The 23,341-nt window shown below is 35.5% G+C and overlaps 1 protein-coding gene across 1 annotated transcript in view; it reads left to right on the forward strand.

The window, feature by feature from the left end:
• The window catches only part of LOC123668473, a 268,966-nt gene that overhangs the window by 43,519 nt on the left and 202,106 nt on the right, over window positions 1-23,341 (forward strand). The window contains exon 5 of the mRNA XM_045602205.1: window positions 4,976-5,089. Within this exon, the coding sequence (XP_045458161.1) occupies window positions 4,976-5,089 (114 nt within the window). The remainder of the gene's footprint in view (window positions 1-4,975; window positions 5,090-23,341) is intronic.

Below are 23,341 nucleotides of genomic sequence, written 5' to 3' on the forward strand. Positions count from 1 at the left end.
AAGTGAATTGAGATATATACCTCACACACGCCGGTATATATACACCATAACATACCCCGGCTATCCGGGGTATGTTATGGTCTAAGGTGACGCTGTAAAGAACTGTGTCCTTTCGCCTGTCACCGCCCAGGTGGACCAAAGTTCGAAAAGACAAATTTGGTATAAATGTCTCTAACATTTGTATTAAAATTCATGTCTTCCTTTAAGTCGTTAATTTTGAAATTTATCGGGAGACAACTTGTAATAGCCCATTGCTGGGCATAAGCATCTTTTTCCAACTACATAAGGATTGGAGCTTAATCCACTACGCTGCTGCATTACGGGTTAAATTTTATGTAAAAGTATAATTGTTGACCACAAAACGAGACTAACAAATGTATTTTATAAAAAATTAAAATGGCTGACATATAATTTGCAAAATTATCCAGTTCCTGACCTTGTTGTTTATACGCTTTAATCAACATAGAGCATGTACCCAGCTAATCCATCACTTCTGAAGCGCTCCTCTAAAGCCAGTTTGCGCAACCATAATTCGAAACGCAAACATTATAAATGTAAAGTGTTTCATAAAGAAAATAATTAAAAATCAATACTCAATTACCATTGCTACTGAATGGAAAACCGAAACATTTTAACTCAACACATTGAACGATAATTTTAATTAATAAAACGTAATTCGACTTGAAAAGACGCATCGCACTTGTCTTGATTGAAGCTTCAGTCCCATTAAACACCGAGTACGCGTGTCACGATGAATAAATACTTAATACATACGAATTTATTCAACGTATTCAAATTGGTTTTTAATTTAACCTCCTCACTTTTGGCATTTTTATTGGCGCCATAAATATATTGGACGTCATTAACATTATTGTATTTTCGGTAATGAGTAACATCCCGACTCGGCTCCCTACGGGCGCGTGTAATTATGCCCTGGACATTCCCGGCATTAATTGGATCGGCCTTTGAAACAAAACCGTATTTGATTGCTTCACGCTCCTTTATTGAAACACGATCACTCAGTTTACTGCCGCCATTCAATTTCGTTTGCTTTAAATTCATCGGTCGTTCGATGCCCGATATTTTTCTGGAAGATTGCCGCTACTTAAATGTTTTATTTTACGCTTATCAGGTCGTTTATCGTTAGGCTCAATTATCTTAAACTTTATTAGCTGTCCGTTTGGCTGTAACTAGCTCTGTTTTTGCCTATAAGCAAAATATGTGGTAGATGTCTGGTTTTACTTGCATAGAATTTAGACTCAGTTACTATTATTGTTTTTTTTTTGTTTTTTTTTCTAACTTAGCTTTAAATAAATGATTTCAAAAAAATATTTTTGCTCTATTATTGCGGGTGAAAATTAGATTCATGAAACTGATACGTAATCTTGTACCCAGGCTTATTATCAAAAGAAATTACTAAAAAAAATTATTTTATCTGCCCGCTGTGAGTCTTGTAGCCTTATGATTGGAATCGACTCTGTTGATCGACGATCAAGTTTGAAACTTAAAATCGCTTTGAGGCTATCAGGGATGCGGACGGGGAAGCGTTTGATCTGATTACCACTTTGTTGTCTTTCTATTAAAAGGGACGTTCTGTGACGGCTCTTCTCAAATTGAATGCAAATCTTGGTAAATCGTATTACGGTATAACACTTTCTATTAACAAAGTAATAACAGATAGCCAAGTTCTATTAAAATTTAAACTTTATTAGATTATTATAATTCTATTTCAGGCAGTTCCGTGTATCTATTCATACATTATATTTCGAAATTTGTTCATTCTTCACGAAAATATTACTTAAGCGCCCGAGTGATTTTACTAACAATCCTTATTTTAGGTTGTAAGTGAATAAGTGGGTTTGGTATAGTACATTTCGTGCTCCAATTTGAAGGAACATCGCAGCAAAACTTGCATATATTCTTCCTTGCGGCGCATTTCTTTAAAAGAGATATATGAAAAGAATTTCAACCAACCACAAATTCTCTCTAAAAAGGCATTTTTATATCTCAAAGTAAATATAAAATATAAAGTAAGCAGTAAGTAAAATTAGCATCAAATAAAGATGACATAAGAAAAAAACTTGGTAAATCAGAAAATCAAGGTATAAATAACGTTGACTGACTTCGGACATCATATTTAGAACTCAGCTAACGTTTTCAGTAGGTGTAGTATTAGGGTGAATTTGTTTTGTAACCTGGTAACAGACGCCTATTCACTGTCCCATAAACGGAAGAGATCCTTTATGAAATCCCAAAATAAAGTTACCTAGTTTTTTAAAAACATAAAAGGTATTTTGATAAAAAAGACTCCCGTTTCAAATGTGAAAGCAGACCCAAAGAAATGAATGTATTGTTCGTTTGTGAGCTAACTCGGAATTTATTTACCTTTGAGCGAACAGATGAATTCTCACTATTTTTACTCGCAGTCAATGGCTCGACTCGGAATTAGAGACTAAAGTTAGATTGGACGAGCCCGCTGTGTCGAATGTAAAACCCAATTGGGCTTTCATGCTTTAAACGGGCCCCACCGAAATAACCCTACACGGTGTGGCGTAAACACACTCGAAACAATAGCAGTGGTACGAGCTAAACCAGACCTTATCTCTTCGAATTAGAAGTCACACCAGCCGCTAGATATAAGTTGGCAGCCGCTATGGGAACCGACTAATGGTAATCGAACGAAGCTGTTAGCAATCACCTGCGTTGTATCGGGCTGATTAATTGTATCCAGGATCTTCCCATATTATTGTTTACTGTATCCGTTTAAATTTAACACCATCAATTCTAGATTAGAGCGATTAATTTGATTGAGTTGCTAGTTGAAGTATTTTCATCTTCAAATATTGAGGTCTCTGAGAGAAATGTGATAATCGTGGATTTATCTGGGCTGTTTTTTATTTTTTATTTAGACGGTTTTTAAATACAATATGTTGAATATATCTTTTGACTTCATCTGTATTTTTTCCTTTATTGTTTTTACTCGCTAATTTGCAGTAGATAAGTGTATCTTTTCAGACTTTGAAGCCATTTTGATGTTTTTCTATTATCAGTAAGATGTTTTGAGTTTAAAACATTATAAATTATGCAGACTTGTATACTGCACCGTACAGTAAAATCAAATGAGATCAATCATGTGAGATGGAAAGACGCCATTGTTAATTGGGGAATATGTATTTATTTATCTTGCGCGCTTTGTTATATTACTTTAGTGCATAGTATGCGTTATGGTCACCAACCCGCCTGCCCAGCGTGGTGACTATGGGCAAAACACATGAGTTTACGGCATTTTTGGCGCGAATTTGTGGAGGCCTGTGTCCAGCAGTGGACTGTAATAGGCTGAAATGATGATGATGATGATGATAGTATGTGCAATGTGAAACTAAGAAATACGCGGTATTTTTAGAGAAATAATTAAATTCGTTTATATGTAGGTATATCATATTATATCTATAATTCATAAATTCTTTATAAACATACTCAAGATATCTTTTGGCTAATATCATATACCATTGTCAACAGAATTAGATAACAGAATTGATAACTGAGCAAAAAAACTACTTTTGACTAGCCCGTTGGCGTAGTTTGTAGTGACCCTAGTTTCTAGCTTAGTTCCTAGTTTTATTTGTATTTATTTATATATTTAATATTTATATGTATATTTCGATAAAATATATTTAGCCATAATAAGAATCAAGTTGCTTAACTTAGGAACAGACGACCGTGTATGCGTATTTATATATTATTATTTTTTTTATTTAATGCATTCGATCATAATTATGTACACCACATAGTAGTGTGGGTTTATATATGATAATATATGTAACGAATGGTTTCTCAGCTTTATAAATAGGTAAAACGCAAACCCAATTCCAATTATACGTAATGTTTAACAACACACATACAAATGTATGGATAAAAAACTTATATCACCATTAAAACCAGTCAAACGAACCAGACACAACTATTATTACCTATGAAACAAAATAAATAAATAAAAGAACAATTAAAGAAATTAAATTACTTAGAACCAATGACACTATTCCAACTAACAACAAGACAAATAAAGCTGAGGATTGTTAAAGTGCAAAAGATTTTTTTAAATGTTTTAAAGAAAACACACAAGATCGAAGGTTCCAGAGTTCAATAGCAAGTAGGCTACTGCAGCGTCTGAAATGAAGCGGATCTGAAGAAAACAAGTGAAACTAAAACAGCTACTCCAAGTTTCGACCGTTCACTCACATTCCCCGCTTTAGTTTTCAAGTAGTTGGAAAGAAAAGAATTGAACAAAAATAAATATCTATGACTGAGGTTCACACCTTGTCATTTTCTGCATTCCTTTCTACTTTTATGGTTTTTGTTAAATCTTACATGCAATGATGGAATTTTTTTGTTTTTTTTTTTTATTACTACCTGACGAAAATATGATGATTTTATTTATAAAACGAATGTATGAAAATATACGCGTTTATATCTTTATATATAAAGTTCTCGTGTTACGTACCATACTCCTCCGACACGGCTGGACCGATTTTTATGAAATTTTGTGTACATATTGGATAGGTCTGACAATCGGCTAAAATCTATCTTTCATACCCCTAAGTTATAAGAGGGGACTTAGAGGTTTAATAACATATATGGTAAAACAACGTTTGCGGGGTCAGATAGTAATTTATATAAAGTACTAGCTTTACCATGATATCGTTTTCGACTGTCATTTCCTTTATTAGGCATCTAAGGCGAAGTGGACGTAGCTTAAGATGAACCATGTGTGGTGTTTCTAAAAAACGACCGTTTTCAAGTTTTTTCGACATTGAGAATTTTTGAAGTAACCTTGAAATCCCGCACCGAGTTTGATTCGGCGTCGGAAATCGCAACCACTTGAAGCAGAACCTTGAAGGTCATTGCATATTGTGCGAACGGGCTAGTCTTACTTTCTGCTTCATTATTTAATCCTATCATATGACATTTGTTGCAGTGCCACCAGAAAAGCCAGTGGTAGTAGACCGATGGGGTCGCGTGATCAACGCTACCACGTTGGGGCCTCATGAAGAAGGTGATGACGTACTTCTCACCTGCCGCGTGCTTGGAGGTAAGCCTCACTCTCCTACGTTAACGTTATATAACAGATATCAACGGTCGTATTTTTTACTATTAATTTTGTGTTTGTATATTTTTAGAACTGTGTTTTTGTTGTTGTTGACAGATTTAAAATTGAACTTTGTTAAATTTATGCGTTCTAATTGTGTCACCAATAATTTAGAGCACCAATAATTTTAAACATTTTTTTATCTTTTATTTATTTCCTAAGCTTCAGCCTGCAGTATTGATTTATTTTTTATTTATTTTATTTATTTATTTTGTTTCAGACATAAGTAGTCCATATCTTAATGTTAGTATTACAAAAACAACTTATATCTAATGTTAGTAAATCAATATAAATATGAATAGAAGTAAATAAAGATATCAAACAACAAATAAAATCAATACAAATCAATAACAAGCAAAAGTAAAAGTAAAAGTAATAGCTATCTGGACACGACCCTCGTCAGTCAGAATGTAGCCGTATCCAGTGGCGCAGTATTGCTGAGTCCCAGCGGTCCGCCAGTGCACTCAGAATGCCGTTCGAGCTGGTTCGTAGCCTCCGGAGCATGGATGCACACCTCTTACGAATAATAGCCTTAAAGCTATCAACGCGCCTCGTAGTAAACATTTCGGAGGCACTGCAGTAACGCGGCAACTCGAGCAGCACTCTGAATGCATTGTTGTACTGGACTCTCAGGGCGTTGTACGCTCGCTGCGTATACCTGACCCAAAGGCTGCAGGTGTAGAAGGATTGGCAATATGCCTTAAACAGAGTTACTTTTACACTATCAGTACACCTTGCAAACCTTCGGGCCAGCATGTTGCAGCGCACGGCCAGTGCCCTGTGCTCTCGTTCCACATCCTCATCATCACTGAGGTTGTCCGAAACCCAGTGACCCAGATACTTAAAACGTTCTACTCTATTTAAAGCAACACCTCCAAGATATAAAGGTGGCACATTCGCATAGTCTTTCTTGCCGGCCTTAAACACTAGGAGTTCACTCTTCTTCGAGTTATATCTGAGTCCCTGGGCCTCAGCGTACCTTTCACAAATCCGCATTAATTTGCGCAGTGCACCTATAGACGGGCTTAACAGTACCATATCGTCAGCGTAACTGATGTTATTTACGCAGACGCCCCCGATATGACAGCCAATGTTGCTATTTCTAAGTTCGGCAAGCAGCCCGTTCATATAAAGGTTAAACAAACGAGGAGAGGTCAAGCCCCCCTGTCTAACCCCACATTCCAACCCGTACATTTCTGAGTGCGTGCCCGCCCACTTTACAACATTCCGTTGGTTGTAGTACCAGTATTCTAGCACTGATGCAACCTCGCAGGGTACATCAGTCTCCTCCCTTAATTTTGTCCAGAGCACATCATACCGTATTGTATCAAAAGCTTTTGATAAATCCAGAAAACAGGCATATACTGGAGTTTTTCTAGCTGTATAGTACTGTACAGTCTGCTTGAGGCATAGAATGGCACTCTCTGTAGAAAGACCCGGTCTAAAACCGAATTGGGAGTCTTGAAGCTTAATATGCCCCTCTAACTGCTTATCAAGCAGACTGTCCAGTACCTTAGCTATGACCGTAGCGAGTGAGATTGGTCTATAGTTGGACACATCAGATACATCCCCTGTTTTATTTTTCAATATAGGTACTACTATGGTGTACATAAGACCCTCCGGCAGATAACTGTGACTTATACACAAGTTAAAAAACATAGCGAGAACTCTAGACAAGTCAGGCTCTGCATACTTCACATGCTCAATACTGAGCCCATCGTGACCGGGTGACTTACCTCGTACCATCTGACTTACGACCCTCTTTACATCGTTAGCGGAAAATCTAACGCTTATTGACTTCGGTTGCACAGTATTGAGCATCCGAGTACCGGAGCTGCTTGATAGATCAACCTTGAAATGCTGTCTAAAAAAGTTTGCTATATCACGGGGTTCGTGAAAGCCAGCAACGCTCGCAGGGCGGCTATTTGACTTAGGATTCAACTTGTTTGTTTTCTTCCAAAATTTACTAAAATTTTTACTTGCGTGATGTTGCGCTATGATATCTAACTTTATTTGATTTTCATTTTCCTGACACAATTTTAATTATGACTTAAAAACCCATCTGCTTTCCCTCATCTCCTCGTAAACCGATCCCCCCTTTGGCTTACCCATAATAAGCCAATTTTGATAGAATAATCGTGCCTTCCTGTGAGCGTCACTGACATGCATATTCCATCCCGGTACAGATCTATGTTTTCGAAAAGTAGGGCCCACATAGGAGTTCAGAGCCGCCTCTCTAAGTATTTGTACTATGTTATCATACATTAGTTTTAAATCGTATGTATGTTTAATGTCACTACAGAAACCATCGGCGCATTCGCAAAAATGCGCAGGAAACACTATCTTACTAAGCTCATTTTGACACAATTTCGAGTATTTACTGGTCTGTTCTGAGCTTCTTTCCCCCCAAATAACTTTATTAACCCTGGTGTTAGGGGATGTCAACTTAGGCGTTATAAGTTGAAAATTACACTCACCAATTAAAGGCAAGTGATCAGACCAGTAAACATCATACAGTATCGCAACATTACAAATCGAGCGTCTGGCCGCGTCGGTCCTCACGCAGTGATCGAGCCAGCGCCGACAGCCGTGCGCACCACTCACGAATGTATAACTGTCTAGAGGAAGTATTTCCATGTCCACACACGACCACTTTCGTTCGACACAGAAGTTCAATAGTTCATTTGAAAATAACTCACCCGGGTGTGCATTAAAATCCCCAAGAACATACACAGACTCCACGTCGTTGCTTTCTATTAACGCGTTTATTTCACTAAGACACTCCGTATATTCGAGTAAGTTTTCCGGTTTCGCGGTAGGCATGTACACCGACACAACTAAACTCGATCGATCACCGTGCACTATTTTAATAGCTGCCACTCGAACACTAGCACTAGTTAACGCGGTGACACACGGGAACGTTGACTTTCTCCATAGCAGAGCCACTCCACCGTACGGCCTGCCTCTCAGTACTCCAACAGTCGTATCTACAGCAGAGGTCCCGGTAAAAGCAAACCTGTCGTCGATGGTACCCAGGTAGGACAAGTCATGTGGCAGTAACCATGTCTCTTGGAGTGCAACGATATCTGCCTTGAGGCAGAGCTTTCTAATACACTCCGTAGATCTCACAACGCTCTTACAATTAAAACTTATTAATTTTATAGGCGTACTGTTTTCCATTACGATATTTTATTACATATTTCTCGCTTGTTTCCTGACACTCTTCCGTTCCGATGAAAAGTAATAAAACGACGGAACGATATTCCTTCTGGCCAAAAGTCGTCACACAAAAAAGTTTCAAGTTTGTATTGCGGTACATAAATTTTAAAAGCACAATACGCTTTATCATGCCGCATATTCCACTTAGTTAACTTAACATCTAGACTTGTTTTATTTTTAATGTAATTTAAAATATCTTCTTCCGTCGTCTGTTTAGATACATTGTAAATGTATATAGGAATACTAATATCCGCAGCTCTAAAGTTATTATCTGGCTGAACAACCGCTTTTCCTTTATTCCCCGTAAAGCGATTTCTATATTTTTTCCTTTGTACTTGCTGCCACTCACCCGTTTTCAGTTCATGTTTCGATTTCCCATTTTCCTTGGCTACGCTAGCAAACGATTTCACAGATGTTACAATTTTTGTTTCCGTATTTGATTCGCCCGCAAGTTCTAATGCATCGTTGTTTACATTACGCGTCGCAACCGGCAGTGATAGTTCAATGGGCGGGCTAGGCGCGGGGTGCGGAGCGCGTGGCGATCGCAGCTGATTCATCGTGTGGGTTCAACGTTTTGCACGCCGTCAGCTGTTTCTTTGTTTCGTCGCGGTGTACAATTTGTGTCCCTACCCTCTTTCATATAAACGACATCATTTGCTTTTATTATAGGAAATATTCCTGTTGGCCCACTATTTAATTCAAAACTATTTATTAGACATGCACCACGGTTAGAATTTATAACGTTGTTAGTGTTACAGTTGTAATCGACCGGATTATTTACACCCATACATTTTTGTTTTAATTCTAGCACTTCTTCTTTTGTTGCATAAGTGTCTGTAATCCGGTCTATGTCGTGTCTCAACTTGACAAGGTCCTTGAGGATCCGAGTAGCGTCCAGGTGATCGAACAAAACTGGGGGTAGTTTGTGCAATTCCCGTGCCACAAAGACGGGAACTATCTCAGGATCGCTTTCTTTAAGACAACAAATAATGTCCTCTATGTCCCTCACCACTTTTCCTTTCCGTTTTCTTACCTTCTTTTTACTGTTCGCGATAGAATCAAAAAGTAAATTCTTTGCGACTGTTATTTCATTCTCCGAAAACGCTGTTTCGCAGATTCGACATATACTGTCCTCGTCCATTACGTCTATTTTATTACAGACAAATGCAAGGACTTCACTAATAACTATATTACACGAATTGCATTTAACTGTTGTAGTTATTTGTTCACCACTATCTTTCGCCTTATGACTCATCTTCGCAACCGTCCGCTCGTAAGCGCAAGCGACACGCGACGATTTAGAAATTGTTTTCGTTACGAGATACTAAAACTAAACCATCAAAATGATCATACAATTATATGGAGAGCCTATGTTCAGGTGTAGACTACAATAAGCTGAACTGACTGACTGACTTACTTATAATTACACATTCAGACTTTTTTTATAAGGATTCATATTTATGACTGTTATATTCTATTTCACTGACTTTAGTGATCCAAAAAAAAAACATTTTCCATTTTTTAAATCTACCAATAGTTTCCACTTGAACCGCGCATACACATTCAAATAAAATATATTTTTTAATAATTTAAATTTTAAGTAAAAAAAGTGGTTTAACATTCAATTATATATTTCATACAAATGTTATTCTATTGTCTGAATAAAATTAATATATAGAAACACTGGCTGTGCCCCGCGGTTTCACCCGCTTTCATTTGAGGAGAAATGGGTTATCCAACACAAAAAGAGTTTTTCATTTCAAAGATTTCATTTCAAAGAATGGTTCCTGTGATTAGCGCGTTAAAACAAACAAACTATTCAGCTTTAAAAATCTTAGATGATATAAATTGTTAACTTAATTTCAAAAAGTACTCGCCAGATCCCAATTAATGACCACATGACATTCACCACTTTTCGGTAAAAAAAATCATTGAAATCAGTTCAACCACTAAAAAGTTCTGAGGTCGCAAACATAAAGACACAGTCGAATCGAGAACCTTTCCCTTTTCCGAAGACCGTTAAGTATCTCATAAAATAAAAATAAACATTGTTGTCCAGAAGCAACAGCGTCAATCCAAAGTAAGAGCTTATCCCTCACACTCCCTAGTAAGTAATTGGCGTACTATTAAGATTTACTGAACAATGAACAGCTAGCAACAGACTTAGCCCGTGTGAGTTTTAGTTGAACTCATTAACTTAGAAAATAAAATTTATTCTATATACGTAATCAACTATCCTCGTGCTTGTAGTTTCAAGCTATTTTTGACTTGTTTTAAAATTCATAACTTAACATTAAGCATGTTGCAGTCACCTGATCAAAATAGTAATTTGACGCTCGTCTAGTCCTTTTATTTAATACCGCTTTTCCCGTGTTTTATTTTTTGTAATTGAATAGTTATCGAATTTAAAACTTTCACTACCACTAACAAAAACCATCATAAAATGAAAACTTTTTATTCTACGGTAGTTACTGAGATTGTTATTTTCGAACTCCCGAAGTGTAGGCGACTTTGCTTTATATGGAGCTAACAAATAAACATTTACCCGATAGTTTCATTGCATTGTTGTATATAAATAAAAACTTAAGTCAATATTCAAATTTAATTTTATATTTGAGTATTTTTTATTTTATTTTCTTAAAACTAACATCCGCGGGCTCAAAATGCCCATGTCTTTTGTTAAACGTGAATTATAATACTACAGTCGATATATCATTACTGCCTAGTGAAGCTAGGACGTGGTACGACGTTGAGTTTTTTTTAATTATATAATATATTTGAGTATTAAGTTCTGCTAATAAACTGTTATATTCAGGAAATTTATAAAAATTGATTACACTTAAAACGAAACTTAGTTTATTGATCAATACAATACAAAATACACAATTACAAGCCCTCAGATCATAAAACGACAACGTTACATTATATATAACTTATTCCCATTTAACAGTATCGGTTTAAATTTAGAAATGAAATATGAGTTAACACAGCGTTGACAAGTGGAACACAGGTCGATGGCTGAACATCAGTTAGCGTTGCAATCATATAATTATGTTAATGTGGATCATGCCAGAACGTTGTGTTCAACCACTCGTCTAGTCGATATTTAGGCGTTTGCTGCTATTGTTAGCTTGTAGCTAGGCGTCAAATGTCACGACTGATTCAATCAGTTCGATGCAACATAAATTACAATAAAGTGCTTCTTTTAGCTTGTATTGAGTTTCGATTTTTGTAACATGAAGTCAAATATTTGATTAGTGTTTATTTTGAAGATGTTTTTGTATGGTATAAAATTTCGGTTGAATAAGTATATGACTGCTGCCGAGTGCTGTGTGGCTACGGCACTAAAGAATTTAGCCACCCCCTCTCTTCCCGTGGGTGTCGTAAGAGGCGACTAAGGGATAACAAGGTTCCACAACCACCTCGGAACTTAAGAAGCCGACCGATGGCGGGATAACCATCAAACTGCTGGCTTTGAAATACACAGGCCGAAGACGGGCAGCAGCATCTTCGGTGCGACAAAGCCAGTACTGCGGTCACCAACCCGCCTGCCCAGCGTGGTGACTATGGGCAAAACACATGGGTTCACGTTATTTTTGGCGTAAACTTGTGGAGGCCTATGTCCAGCAGTGGACTGTATAGGCTGTAATGATGAAGTATATGACTATAAATAGATGAGACAAATAGATTGAACTTTAGTGAATATCAAAAAAGAGGAGGTTCCCAAATCGATTGTAATTTTTTTTAAATCAAAAGTTAGTGCGTGTCGTGTTGTCTCAATGAAATTTAATTGAGCTCTGACAAGCACTTTTTGAGTTATATCTAATAATGCATATTTACTCGACTGTTTTTTCGTAGACCTACGTTGTATTATACGCCATTACTTTTCACTGGGTGGTGTACCGATTTTGATCTTATTTTTAGTCGAAAAGGGTGTAATTGAAGTCGATTTTTTTTTTCGTTTGTGAGTAAACATAATTATCATCTTTACCTCGGGAAAGAGGTGACAAGATAAAGAACCACTAAGTTCCCCGTAACGTTATGCCAATATAATAATTTATGTTAAATAAAATAATTCATTACAAACTAATGATAATACAAGGATAAACGACTTTTAAATTTCTATTATTTTTTTTTTGTGGCAAGCGTTTACCGTATCCTGTTAATACCAGAACGATTTGAGTTGCCAACCTAACACTTAGAGAGCATCTCCACAATCTGACATTCTTCAGTGATATTAAAAATATATTTTTGTACGATTTTAATCAACATTGTCACAGCGTGAAATTCAAAACCTAGATCGAAATTTAAATATACACAAATGTAACATATCGTGTTGCAAGAGTAACTTTGGTATAACATTACACAGTAACTCAACACGCAATACTTGTAACACAAAATCAATACAAACAAAGAGGCAGCCCTTATAAATAAATAACGATTCACAACCCTAACTCATAGAATAAACAACAGCCGCTCTGGTGCAGTGGGGCGAGCAGTCGCCTAAAACACCGACGGTTCGCTGGAACGATTCCCGCTCGGGATGGATATTTGTATTTGTACAAAGACTTCTTTCCAGTTTGGACGTCTATCCTTATTGGACTCCCCGCCGTGCCTCGTAGAGCACGTTAAGCTGTCGGTGCCGATTGTTATCATAAATACCCGATAGTACAGATAATATGCACAGTGGAGCAATGTGGTGGCTTAAGCTCCGGTCCTTCTCCTACATGGAGAAAGAGGCCTATGCCCAGCACTGGGTTATTACTGGCTGAATACGACTAAAACGTGTTCAATACAGACAATCGACTATCAAATCGAATTGCAGCAGAAATACACACAAATGTCTATAAATAGATTGTTTTAATGATCAAAGTGTAAATTAAACCGCATCATGCAAAGCTGGGAAATGAGGGAACATGTTTAGCGCTGTATAATCAAGAGTGATGCATTAACGTTTCTGTATCGCTGGAGCGAGATGAATTATGCATGGGATTGGCTTCGGTCCGCAGGTATGACGGTATGGTATGTGGCCGCATGGGTATACGCCGTCATTGATAAGTGATCATGTTTGAGTTCCTTTAAGGCACTTCGTAATTTTTTTAAAGACTTGTATATTTTAACTGAGGTAGAACATAGCAGGATATGTCTTACTGAAAATATGGAGCAGTCCAACTGGAGAAGTACCTCGACCTAACAGAAGATCACATCAAAATAATACCTATATATTTCAAGCACAGTGTTGTGTCCCTGTGGTGATTAAGGTAACCAGAGCTCCAGGTGGGATTAGAGGTAGGTTATAAGTTTTTTTGTAGTTTGTAGCGACCCTGCTTTCTACTTCGAGGGTCGTAGGTTCGATTCCCACCCCGAGTCTGGGTGTAACATAAATATTTATTTATATATTTATATGTATTATTTATAAGTATGTTTATTGAAAAAAAAAATATGTCTGTAGCTATACCAGTCGGCATACCGGTTAATACGAAAACACACCTGATATGGAATGTAGAATAGCAGTTAAGAATATGTATATATTTTTTCATACAACTAGGTCGACAAACAAGCGTACCTGATGGTAAGCGATTATTAACGTAGCTTATATAAATAAATATAAATAAATATCTACACAATACACAGTTCGCCTGTTCCTATGGTAAGCAACTTAATGCTTGTGTCACAGGTAACAACCGGCTGATATAGATAAATATATATTTTTTGATAAATATATATAGAAATATTACATATATAAATATATAAATAGAAATATTACACCCAGACTCTGCACCTGAGCAGAAAGTAGGGCTACTACAAACTTTGCCAACAAGCTACTCAAGGTGCTCTAGTCAATTAAGCTATGGAACAATGTACCCGTTAGATCGATTGATCCTATGATATGATGATTTTTAAATTCCGTTCTAAGTGATTTTTGATATGATATTAAAAAAATGTTTTTGAACGCCCTAATGTGTGGATAACACAGAAATAAATGTACCTATTGTTATATTGTTTGCAATACTAGTATAATTAATGAAACAAGATATATTTAATAATATTCAAACTAAATTTCCTGTAAATATTTCTGAAATTCGATGATGAAACATATTTAATTTTTAATCAAACGGTTGCACATTCAGTTTTTGCGGTGAGGTTGAACAAACCAAATATAAAATAATAAATAATCAAAGTAACAGCGCCTGATAAACCGGGACACCTCGTGAAACCATTTTTGGTTTATATTTAAACGTTATTTACAATATAAACAGACTATACAGGACTTATGTATTACGCTTAAAGTAGATTTTATCACAATTTATAGATTTCGTGAGACGTAAGATATTTATTAAAGGTCGAATTATGATTATATTACCCGTATGTGTGTATGTTTATACTACGTGCAAAAAAATAACGCAAACGGTTGAATAGAGATGATGATTTGCACACAGCAACGCACACACACACACACACACACACACAAACAGTACGCACACACGCACGTAAGCACACACGCATGCACGTATGTACGCACGCACGCACGCACGCACGCAAAGCGTTAAGCGTAGGTACGTTAAGACAACAAACAGTTCCTCAGTCGGAATTTCGAGCAAGATGCTTTCTTCTGTCCCCACCTCTATAACGTACATCTTGCAATTAGTTTAACAATCCTTTAGTAACCAACACATTTATTTGTAAGGTATCAGAAACGCAAAGCAGTTTTATAATATAGACAAAAGGAACCTTTTAAAAGTACTCTTTTAAAAGCATTTTTGAATCTGCTTGCACGTGTAACATTAAAATGTATCGAAATTTTCTAAACATCTCTCGCTCGATGTTACGGAAGATTCCGCTAAAAGATTTTCATGTACACGAAATTTCGGAATTGTATATCAGTGTAACTGCAGTCGAAAGGTAAGTGAACTGAATGTTGAAAATTTCAAATGAAAATTGCGTACTGGGCACGAGCAATTCATGATTACTAACATACTTCTGTCAAATAAATATTGCAGTTATGCTGTAGGCTATAAAAACTTATGATATGACTTGAGAATAGAACCAAGTACAGATATACAAGCGGTGGTACGGTAGGCCAAGAAAGTGGTGAACCAATTTTGATTTAGTTTCCTGGTCATCGAAAATTACCACAAAGTTCATTATTAAAAGATACAACTGAAAGAGACATATAATAATGACGTAAACCTAATTGATAAGTATGCATACGTCATTATTATACATGACATTTTAAACTCATTATAAATAAAATAAAAAAGGACATTAATTTCCACAAAGAAATTGAAATGTTTCCAAACAAAAGTAATAAAAACTATTTAAATAGACAACCAAATTCCATTTGATAAAGAAAACTAACAATTGACGTTTTGTCAAATATATTTCATAGATATAGTAAAAAAAAGTAGATAATGCGCGGCCTTTGTTGTTAGTGAAGCCACAAAACTCGGCTCCTTCAAGTAAATACACGCGCTCACGCACACATATGCATCAAACTACGCTCATTTTCGTTAGTATGTCACGAGGTTTCATACAGTAACTTTGCTTATAAAATGCCGTCTTGTGTGATTAAATGGTGCAAAAACAGTACCAAAGTAAACAAAAAATCTGAAGGAATATCGTTTCACACGTAAGTACATATAAAACTTTAAATTTATTGTTATTACAAAATAATATTGAGGTTATTCGGAACTTATAATTTCAATGTCACGAAATGACGTACCACGGGAGTGTTGACAGTAGTTTTTTTTTTCAATACCCCAAAATGTGGGTAAGTAAATTGTACGCAATCAGAAAAATAATGAAGTAAAAAGTAGACATAGTTATTGTTTTTTTCTCGTGTTATTTTATGTTACATAAATTGAAAATAAAAAAAATCAAAATATATTTATGAATTATTAACTCGTTTGTTTTATGTTTTAACTTTTTACAATTTTTGAGTAAACTAGTACCCATATTTTACTATCAAATTTCATGGTTTTAGGTTTCCAACGAATATTTTAATAAGAGGTGAATGGGTAGCGGCTGTAAGACTGAGAAAATGACCACGATTATGCTGGCCATGCGCATAAAGTCAATACGATTAGTGATTGAAAAATATTTGAACATAAGACTACATCATATTAGTAAAATGCAAACAATGACGATGACTCTGAGTTCTAAGCGACAAAAATTTAAAAAACTTATACAACATAAAGGATTCTAGGTTTAAGAAAAATAGTTAAAAAAAAACCGACTGCAAACTGAAAAGAGATAAACAGAGGGGATAGGAAGTGTCCATTCATACGATTATCTTACGAATATATTTTTTTATTATTCTAACGATTTTTTGTTTTATTTTTAGTAAATTTATTTAAAACTATAAACAGGTTTTTATTTTCACATACCCATTTTACCTATATTAAATTAATTGTTTAATAAAAATTTTAGGGACTTTTTTTAAAAGGTGTCAACACTTCACTCACTCACACATCTTTAAAAAAGTGGCTTCAGTTTTCTGTTCTAGGTGCGTTATCTACCTTTTTTTACTTGATCTATGATATATTTAAGTAATTTCTATTATTATTTTCCTTAATAAGATTTTATTAATTTCCTTTTTTTTACAAACAGGCACCCCAATTTTATTTATTTGTATAGATATATGTTCCGAAATCACTTACCGAATACCGAATGTACGTAAATAGGGTTATTTTGTTTAAATAGTTGAAATTCGCGCAGTATTCAGTTGAAATGTATTATTTTGAGTTTCGTTGCAATAGACACGACCGTAACATGTAAAATAAAAATAAAAATATATAAACTGTTCAACGAAAGTTCCGACAATAAAGTTCAAATTCGAATAAAAAAATGTTTCTTAAGACAGCCCTTAGGGCACTCCCCCGAAGACACTGAAAGGCTTTTACCAGACAAAACAACGTCGGAGTTCCTATTTACTATTGTAGGTAAAGTTCTCCTTAAAGACAATCTTGTGAACGTATATATCAATGTTATTGTGTTCGACATTACATGAACATGTAGTGTATATAATAAAATATTATGTGATTTTTGAAGTGATTTGAAACTCGATTATACGAAAATGGGTCACGATGAAGAAACAAAGACAAATGTATATATAAGTGGGAATGAGAAAGAATACATTACCGCTCAAAACGCGCAAGCGACGCGTTACGCATGGCGCTTAATACCTTTTTCACGAGGCCGTGAGCGTTGTCGTTAGAACAAATCACAACGACCAACCTTCTTACAACTTTTCTGAAATTTCACTTCTGCCGTGACTTGCATACAAACGCTTTTGCTTGTTGCCTATTTTCTCGATACATTTTATTACAAGTATTGCTTTGTGTTTTATTAAACTAATATTCAATCGTGAAACATCTGTACTAATTTATACTAATATTATAAAACGGTAATCTCGGTGTCGGCCGAGTAGAATAGCACCACCCCTTTTGTTCCCGTGGGGGGTCGTAAAAAGCGACCGAAGGATAAACTTGGCCCAAAATCATTAAGGTCCTGGAGAAGGGAAACTTCATTTGAAACACGGAATGGGGTCTCCGTCAAGCATTCGTGGCACAGCTCTAAAATGCGAAAGACTCCTGCAGCCGAACTGACTCCACACGTATCGACTCGTCGTGCCTGTGCGTCGAGCCAGTGAGGTCGAGAGGGTGGCGCAGAACTTAGGCAACTCTGCGTTTTCCTGAAGAGTGACCTAGGCGACACAGTATCTATCTGACACTATCTAAATCGTCTCCAATAGACGGACTAAGGCCAATGAGATGAGAATCTCGGGACTATTTGTTTGATTTGATTTGTTTTTTTTTTTGTATTGTGTAGACCATTTACCGAGTATGATGGCTCTAGGCTATTTTCTTTATCTCAAATTAATACGTGTGAATCTGCGAGGTGCACCTAGTGTTACATGGTATTATGATTTACATTAATACATATGATTTTTGAAAGCTAAATAACTTGTATCTTCATACAATTAACGATTTAATCATTCACATGTTACGTCGATTGTATGAACTCCGAAGCCAAAAGATAAGTGTTCTAGAAGCTAAAGGTTTAAAGTTACCGATCCGATTTACATTATTAATTGAATAATAAAATAAAATAATATTACCGCAAAGACACTTCTTTTCTAAAATCACGTTGCTTAATTTAGACAAATCAAATGAAAACCGGTTTTATCTGATCACGAAGCTCCATGAGACCCGGTGAGGTGACGGTCGAGGCATTTGAATAATCGAGAAATTGATTGAAGCGTATTTTCTAAAACGCTCAAAAAAAAAAAAAAGATTCAATGATTGTAAGGGCAGATGCCTTTCTAATGATGGGGGCTTAGTTGGAGCCCCTTTTTAGGACACTCGTTAGGGCCCGCCTGTTGCTCGCCCTCATCTACATTACAGTCACTCGCTCCGAATATTCATGTTCTAGTAATGATTATTCGTCTATCCCTTTAAGGCAATCAAACGGTGTATAGTGCTAATGTTTGATCATATAATATAGCAACTATTTCTAATTGTGACATACTTTCCGTTTATTTCCCTTATGTAATTATTAATATAAAAAAATATTTATTTAGGACGTTACAGATACAAACAAAATAGTATACGTAGTTCGTTCTTGTTATTTTTATAAGAAGTTTCCTTTACAATTACTTGAATCCAGTTCTTGATTATTGTGTCTTTAATGAAAATAGTTACTATTTTAGCCACTATTATTTCGTTTTTAAGAGATTTTTTAACCCTTGTACTTAAATTATTTTCAAAATTACAATTTTCTTTATATTTTTTTATAAAGTTGGTAAGTTTAAGACTAGTCTCAAATCAAGGGAAACAATATGTATAACTACTTTCTTGCGGAAAATCAGATTTTTACTACTAGACACACCATTCAAACGCTTTAACGTCACAATAAAACTAATATGGATCTCCTTATTATGAAGTTTACCTAATCGAAAATTTTACTCCACCGAAAAAACCAGACGAAAATTTATCAACTTTGTACAAACTTCAACAACATACATAATTACTAAAATGACAAACATAACAAAATTTATTAGACACTTACAAAGTCGGTCAACGGACGTGTACAAGCTGTAGGTACAAACGAAAACATCGATTCGGCTTCCCAACAGAGACACCTGATCGAATAAAATATTGACAAAGGTTTAATTATTTCAGTGTCGTGTTTGCGCTAACACCGAAATCTAATTTAAATAAGCACTGTTGCTGTTTATCAGCCTGGAAAGGGTGTTGTTTGGAAAATACAATTTATAGTCTTGTGTATAGAAACTAATTTCCAGTAGTCAGTGCGTCGGTGAAATTAGGCCGCTACAGCGATCAGGTTCGTGATCTGTTTCATTTGCATTTATGAAAAGACTAAATAGAATATTTTTTTTTTGCAAATCAATTTGTCGACGTGTTATCGTTGGAATCCTTTTTTATTTGAGTATAACATTTCAAACTAATATGTTTTCTAGCTTAATTATTTTCATCATCAAAGATCGTAACAGGCTGAGGATTTTTTTAAAACGATTAGCTCCACGACTTTTAGCCTTCACTGCTGGTGAGTTCATAATAAAGTGGGACAATAGAGTTGAAAATTCCCAGACTCATTAAAGATTGCAAAAATAACCCCTATTCATAAATCTGGTTCCTTATTAGACCCAGAAAATTATCGTCCGATATCTGTACTACCCGTTCTCTCAAAAATTTTAGAAAAATTAATTCACAACCGCTTGGTTACGTATTTGGATTCTTTTGATTTCATATCTGAACGGCAATACGGTTTTAGAGCTAGAAGCAACACTACCGCTGCAACTGTGGATCTAGTGACCAAAATAAGGCAGAACTTAGATAGAAAGAACATAGCTTTGGGAGTATTTATTGACTTAAAAAAAGCCTTTGATACCGTCAGTCATAAACTTTTATTACAAAAACTTAAAAACATTGGTGTCAAGAGCGCTGTACTTGAAATGTTAAAATCATACCTAACAAACAGATTGCAGGTCGTCAAGATTGGTGACATCCAAAGCAGTGCTTTACCTGTCACCTGTGGAGTCCCACAGGGCTCTATTTTGCGACCGCTTCTATTTTTAATTTATGTAAATGATATTGCAACTTTAAAACTAAACGTTCATCTGACTTTATATGCAGATGACACCTGTTTATTTTATTTTGGTAGTAACATAAATGATATAATTGCTCAAGCTCAACAAGATCTAGATGTTCTACATAAATGGTTCAATCACAATCTTTTAACTATTAACGCTTCCAAAACTTGTTACATTGTATTTAAAACTAAAAATAAAATTATTGCACCGCATGATCCACTAACCTTTGACAACTTTCCCATTGAACAAAAAACATGTGAAAAATATTTAGGTTTACGAATAGACAATTATTTAACTTTTAAATATCAAATAGACTACATAAATAAAAAACTTTCTTCTTTAATTGGGTCACTTGTAAATGTTTCAAAATGTATACCTGTGAAAATAAAATATAACATGTACAATTCTTTAGTAAAATCGCATTTATTGTATTTAATAGAAATATGGGGTAACACTGGCAAAACAAAACTACAAAAACTTCAAAGAAAACAAAATAAAATAATTAAAATACTTTTTCGATATCCGCCTTTGACACCAACAACTACACTTTATAAAGAAACGAATATTATGAACCTACGACAACTTTATGTGTATAATTCTTGTATTTTGTAAGAAAAATTATTAGTAAATCCATGCATTCTAATTTGATATTTATAAAACAAAGCAGTAAACGTAGCACCCGTAGACCAAGCTTGCTAGTTCTTCCAAAAGTAAGAACCAAATTTGCAAAAAAAAATATTACTTTCGATGGAGCACAACTTTATAACAAATTACCTCCCTATATAAAAAATGTAAGCTCAGTTAATGGATTTAAGTCTCAACTATCAAAGTATATTTTAGAGAATACCCACTTTTATAGTGATTAAGAACAAATATAAAACGACTTATTTATACTATATTCCGTTAACTAAGTACCTACTTATAAGGCGAATATTTGTATCATTACATTTATTATGTTGTTCTCATGTAAGTGAATTTTCTTTTTGAGAATAAATTCTTTAAACCTTAAAATTCTTGTCAGCATTCTCACGGATTAATACCAAAAGTGGCGATTAAGATCCCGATTCGGCCTGTAACATCCCACTGCTGGGCATAGCCCTCTTTCTTCATGTGGGAGAAGGATTGGAGCTTCACCACGCTGCTCCACTGCTGGTTGGCGGATATACAACAATTATTTATAAATAATTATTTTTTAAGTTTTATATTAAAACGAAAATGGTCTATATCGATATGTCTCAATGGTCCAAATTCAATGAATCATCAGATAGCCCATTGCATTTCTATGAACATAAAGTATTAAGACGAAGTATTAAATATCAAGGAAATTTAATACAAACTTATACCAATATACAAAAGTAACAAACAAGGTCCAAAAATCAATTTGGATTAGTTTCCGTTCTTTAAATTTAAAAATAATCAAGTAAATACGCGTTATCTGGGGGCACGGTAGTGCCCCCGCCAAGACGAGCCAAAAAAAAAAAAAAACGAAAAGCACTACCTATCTTTTCTCGAAGCGCTTCGTCGTTTTTTTGAACCCTCATAACTTGGGTTTGGATTATACCAGATAAACAAAATTCTGGGTATATGATGTCAATAGCGGACTTATTAAACGTATAAAGTTTCAATTGCATAGCTCTTATACTTTAGATTTTATTGATATTAAAGATTACTCAAAAATCAGTCTTCAAATCTCGATCAAATGTAAATAAGAACATAAGACAAGCATCAGCTTTGAATAGAAACAAGAATCATCAAAATCGCTATACCCAGTGAAAAGTTATACGGCATAATACAAAATAGGTCAAGGAAAAAATAGTCAAGTACATACGCATTATTAGATATAGCTTGAAAGTACTTGTCAAATCTCAATAAAATTTAAATGAGACCACATGACAAGCACTACCTTTTGATTGAAAAACAAATCATCGAAATCGGTCAACCCAGTTAAAAGTTTTGAGGTATGATACAAAAAAAAATACCATCGAATTAAGAACCTCATCCTTTTTGGAAGCCGGTTAAAAGGAATAACATCATCATCATCATCAGCTCAGCCTATTGCAGTCCGCTGCTGGACATAGGCCTCCCCAAGTACACGCTAGACATCCCGGTTTTCCGCAATCCTCATTCAGCCTACACCGGCAATCTCACGTAGATCGTCGGTCCAATAGGCCGGAGGACGTCCCACACTGCGTTTTCCAAGACGTGGTCTCCACTCCAGGACCCGTCTGCTCCAACGGCAATCGGTCCTGCGACACAGATGACCAGCCCACTGCCACTTCAACTTGCTAATTCTGTGGGCTACGTCGGTTACTTTCGTTCTCTCGCGGATAGTCTCATTTCTAATCCTATCTTTGAGAGAAACCCCAAGCATAGCCCGATCCATTGCACGTTGAGCGACTTTAAACTTGTGGACCAGTCCCTTCGTCAGTGTCTATATCTCGGCTCCGTATGTTAACACAGGCAGGAATAACATCAACTAACTGCTATAATGTGAAAGTAAATTTTATCTAAGTCTTCATTTAGGTATGGCCAAACGTTTTAAGAAGCCGCAGATGGTAGCAGTGTGCTAATAATTTAGTGTGAACGATTTTATTCTCTGAGATTGGAAGCTGCCTGTTTGAACGGCTTCGCAAGTTTAAATTCTGAAGTAAAACTTCTATGCGACTTGGGTAGTAAGCTAGTTAATGCGAGACGAAAGCGTTGCAAAAAGCCTGATCGGGTGATGTGAACAGAAGATGTACACGTACATATATTACAGATAGAGCTCAAGAAGTTTTACTTCAGTCGTGTTTCACAACTAATTGTTAGAGGTCTTTTGAAATATGTAAATCCTTCATCACCTATAATTTTAATCCTTGTTA

Source organism: Melitaea cinxia, chromosome 3 (genome assembly GCF_905220565.1).
Source record: "Melitaea cinxia chromosome 3, ilMelCinx1.1, whole genome shotgun sequence".
In the NCBI taxonomy this organism is placed as follows: Eukaryota; Metazoa; Arthropoda; class Insecta; order Lepidoptera; family Nymphalidae; genus Melitaea; species Melitaea cinxia.